Source organism: Cariama cristata, unplaced genomic scaffold (assembly GCF_000690535.1).
Source record: "Cariama cristata isolate BGI_N322 unplaced genomic scaffold, ASM69053v1 scaffold17217, whole genome shotgun sequence".
NCBI classification, from domain to species: domain Eukaryota; kingdom Metazoa; phylum Chordata; class Aves; order Cariamiformes; family Cariamidae; genus Cariama; species Cariama cristata.
This window is the reverse complement of record NW_009625098.1, coordinates 14,902-18,830: the sequence shown is the minus strand read 5'-3', so window position 1 is coordinate 18,830 and position 3,929 is coordinate 14,902. Positions and strand designations below refer to the sequence as shown.

The 3,929-nt window shown below is 57.5% G+C and overlaps 1 protein-coding gene across 1 annotated transcript in view; it reads left to right on the top strand.

Annotated features, from left to right (window-relative positions):
* The window catches only part of KSR2 (kinase suppressor of ras 2), a gene marked incomplete at its 5' end in the record, with an annotated part of 14,393 nt that overhangs the window by 4,634 nt on the left and 5,830 nt on the right, over window positions 1-3,929 (top strand). The window contains 2 exons of the mRNA XM_009703479.1: window positions 100-242; window positions 2,844-3,012. Coding sequence (XP_009701781.1) covers window positions 100-242; window positions 2,844-3,012 — 312 coding nt within the window. The remainder of the gene's footprint in view (window positions 1-99; window positions 243-2,843; window positions 3,013-3,929) is intronic.

Sequence of the window (3,929 nt, the reverse complement as noted above, 5' to 3'; positions counted from 1 at the left end):
GCAAGTGCAAGGTGTCCCCAAGCGCTCCTTCGAAGCTCTGATGTCTCTCCGTCTCTCTCCCCCTCCTCTCCATCCCCTTTCCCCCTCTCTCCCTTCTTAATCCAGCGAGGTTAGTGCGGACAGAGTCGGTGCCCTGCGATATCAACAACCCCTTGCGGAAACCCCCCAGGTATTCGGACCTGCACGTCAGCCAGACGCTCCCCAAGACCAACAAAGGCCCGGCCGGCCCCGAACTCCCCCCCGTGCCCACCCCCTGCCAGAGGGGACCGGCCGCGCGTCACCGATATATCGGCAGCTTTTGCTGGTTCTTCGCCTGCAGCTGCTGCTCTTCCAGACACGGGGGCCAAAGCCGGTGATGTTTTCGAATGGCACCCGAGTTGGGTTGCCTGAGCCACCCCGTTTGCCTCGGCTGTCCCAGTGGGGATGCTCCTGGCACGAGGAGCAGCAGCTTTCCCAGGGCCCCGTCTTCGGGAGCATCAATCCCATTTGCTGGGTGGGAGCGCGACTCGGAGGGTGTTTTCAAAAAGAAGGAATTGAAGAGCAAAAGGGGCCGTGCCCTGACCTTGGGTTTGGGGCAGGAGGGGACCGGTGGGTTGTCCCCAGGATGGGGCATCTCCCAGCCCCTCAGCTGTCTGCCAAGACCAAGCCGTGCGGGTGTCTCCGTGGGTCTCCAGGCACTTCCACCGCTATGGGACTGATGCGTGGGTAGGAGCTGCCGAGAAACCTCCTTGAGGGCTTAAATTAAAAAAATAATCCCGTGGATTGGTGCTAATTGAAGGAGCAGAGCGAGGGTGAGCTTGGTGCTGAGGCAGGACGAGCCGCGCTGCGAGCAGAGCTGCGACCCCCTCGCCCCTTGGGTTTCCCAGTGCGGGCTGGGTCTGCTGAAGTTATTTCTTTTAAAAATAAAATGGGATCAACCCTTTCAATACAGCCTGTCCCCCACCGGTCCTGCTCCATTGTGGCTTCTCAGTCTGCAGATCTAAGCTGAATTTGTGGTGGTTTGAGGTCTCTGCCACTACCTGAGACTTCCATAAATAACAAATTTAGTGTTACAAATAAAACAAGCCCAGAATTTGATTGTGTCCCTGGCAAAGCTGCTCAAACCAGACCTGACAGTGCACCTGGCTCGCTTGCTTCTGCCCTGCATTAATAGCAATAAAACCAGCATGGAGTTATTTTTGATGAAATTTAGAGCCCGTTGCCTTCAGTGGAAAATTTCTTGCGGGCAGCCGGAGGTAGCGCAGGGTGAGGGGTTTGCTGGCTGGAAGTGCTCAAGGCGATGGAAATCCTCGGTGTGGTGGGGAACAGCTCGTCAAAACCCTGGCTTCCCAAAGCCTGGCAGGACCCCCCAGCTCCTCCCGGCCCTCAGCATCTTCTGGCTCTCAGCAAAGGCTGTGTGATGCTCTCTGGGATGCCGGTTTTAAACCTAAATCTCTTAGGAGATCCGCAGTGTAGTGATCTGCTCTGTTGTCGGTGTCACCGGGCGGTGCAAATGGCTCTTTGAGGTATCCCAGGCTACTGCAGGAATTCAAAAGCAAGCGAGGTATGGTTTTGTTTTTAGCGCCTGTCCTTCCAGTGGTTTGTTGCGTTGTGTGAGAGGGCGGTGGGGAAGTGACTCAGCTCACTGCTGAAGGCGCTGGGTGCGGAGGGCATCAGCCCTGTTTCTCCTCCTGCCTCTGCCGTGCAGTCCTTTCGCCTTTCCTGGCTTTTCTCTAACCAGAGCACGAGGATGCACTCTGTGTGTGTATATGTATATATTTGGCTTTGGCCTGAGCACTCCCATTCTGGCTAAAGTTTCCTCTATCAATGTGCTTTATACAACAGGGGCCCCTTCTTACTTCGATGTTTCCAAAAGCGTTTCTTTAGGGATACCCTGTTCTCTGTGAACACCACGGAAGTCTTGTGGTTAGCAGCCTTCAGTGGTGGTTTAAATAACCAATTGACCTAGCCAAGATTGTTGTGCCTGTCAGGATGGTCTATATAAAATGTATGTGGGTTTCCTGGAAAGACCAGATTATTTAAAAATTAATTAATTTGGACAAAATTACCAGCTAGGGGAGGCTCATGCAGATTTTCTAACCTTGGAGGGGTCTTGCCATGGCTGCACCTGCCTGGAGATGGGTGTGCTCGGTGCTGCTGAAGGTCAGACCTCGTTAGGTGCCTCCAAGTTGGGCAGCAAGGTCACGAGCACGGTGGGAAATTCTGGCCTCGATTTTCCTTTTCAGACCTAAGCTATCCAGGGGGGTTCTCCTCCCCGTTTGCTCCCAGGTGATCCTTTCTCACCCATCGCAGTGTGCCCTGGAGAGGCGCACCCGAAGCTGCCGTCCTTGCCTTGATTGGGAAGGGTCAACGAAGGGCAAGGGACGTCTTGGGATGTTTTGGTTGATCCCCTCAAATCCGCCTCAGCTCAGCCCCCTGCTCCGAGCGAGGCGCGGGGTTTTTGACTCAAAGGAGGTCAGCAGAAGCTGCCAGGTCCTCGGTGTCTCTAAGGACCAAGCCCCAGGGATGCGACCCCCAACTCTGGTCTTGGTGGCCACGGCTCTGCAGAGCCAGCAGGGTTTGGGGTGCCCTCGGCCGGGGGTGCGTAGCATGGAGGGGCTGGCAGAGGAGCCCCATTTGTGGTGTGAAATGGCCTTGGTGCAAACTGTGAATACCAACGGCTTTGGAAAAGGCCAGGCTGGGGCTCTGGTTGTTTTCTAGGGCTTCTGGAAATGGGGGACTGGGGTGACCTGTGTGGCTCTTGCTTGTCCCCCGAGGTCCTCTGCACTGGAGCACCTCGGGGTGGCACCGACCGGCACTGCTCTCACCGGCTCCTCTCTTCTCTTCTTCCCCGTGTCCTGCAGGACCACATCCCAGTGCCCTACCAGCCAGATTCCAGCAGCAACCCCTCTTCCACCACCTCCTCCACCCCCTCCTCGCCGGCCCCACCACTGCCGCCCAGCGCGACGCCCCCGTCCCCCCTGCACCCCTCCCCGCAGTGCCCGCGCCAGCAGAAGCAGTTCAACTTGCCAGGTACCGTGAGCTCCCCACCTCTGCGTCTGCCCAAAGAAGGGGTCTCGTGCCCCAGGATGTCCTCGGGGTGAGGATCTGCTCCAGCTGCTTCCCTGCTTGGACTTACACTGAGACAGGGAAAAGTTGGAAGCAGAAATGAGCAGCAAAGATGAGTTTAGGATGATTTGGGTTCGGGAGGAGCTTGGGAGGCTCTAGTCAAACCTCCTGCTTGAAGCAGGGTCCGAGCTCAAGGCTTGGTTCTGGTTGGTCTTGAAAACCTCCAAGGACGGAGCCAGCACAACCTCTGTCGGCAACCTGCTGCGCTTGGGGCTACAGAAACCTTCCCAGGCATGACTGCTCCGTGGCGTGTGCCTCAACAGCAAACGGGAGACAAGCTCTTACCCCTCTACAAGGGTGACTTGGGTTGACTTCACCGTGTCTTTGGGGTGACGGGCCTCCAACAAGCTTGTTGGCAGCACGCGTGGGGTGACAGTGGGGAGCAGCTGATGCTGGGACTATCTGATGTAGCTTGTCCCACCAAGTCTTGTCTGGGTACCTGGGACCCATCTGCTCCTGGAGCTCGGGTGGTGGAAGAGGCAATTTGGTCACGGTGGCTGCATTAAATGACCAAAGAAATGTCCTCCTGGCCGGAGGACCTGCCAAAGCCTGTCCCAGCATGGCTGCCCTCGGGATGCCCTTGGGGCAGTGCTGCTGCTCCAGGAGAGGTCCCTTCCTGGAGGGGAAGGGTCAGCGTCACTCCTGGCAGCGTGGAGGGACCCAACCAGGCCCAGCCACCCCCCTGCCTCTCCAGCTGCTCCCAAACAGGGCCTGGCGAGGGGAGAGAAGGGGGAGCCATGGCCCCGACCTGTCTCTGCGGTGCTGAAGCACTCAGGGCTGCCCCGGGGACGGTGACCCCTCTTTGGTCTGTGGCCTCGAGC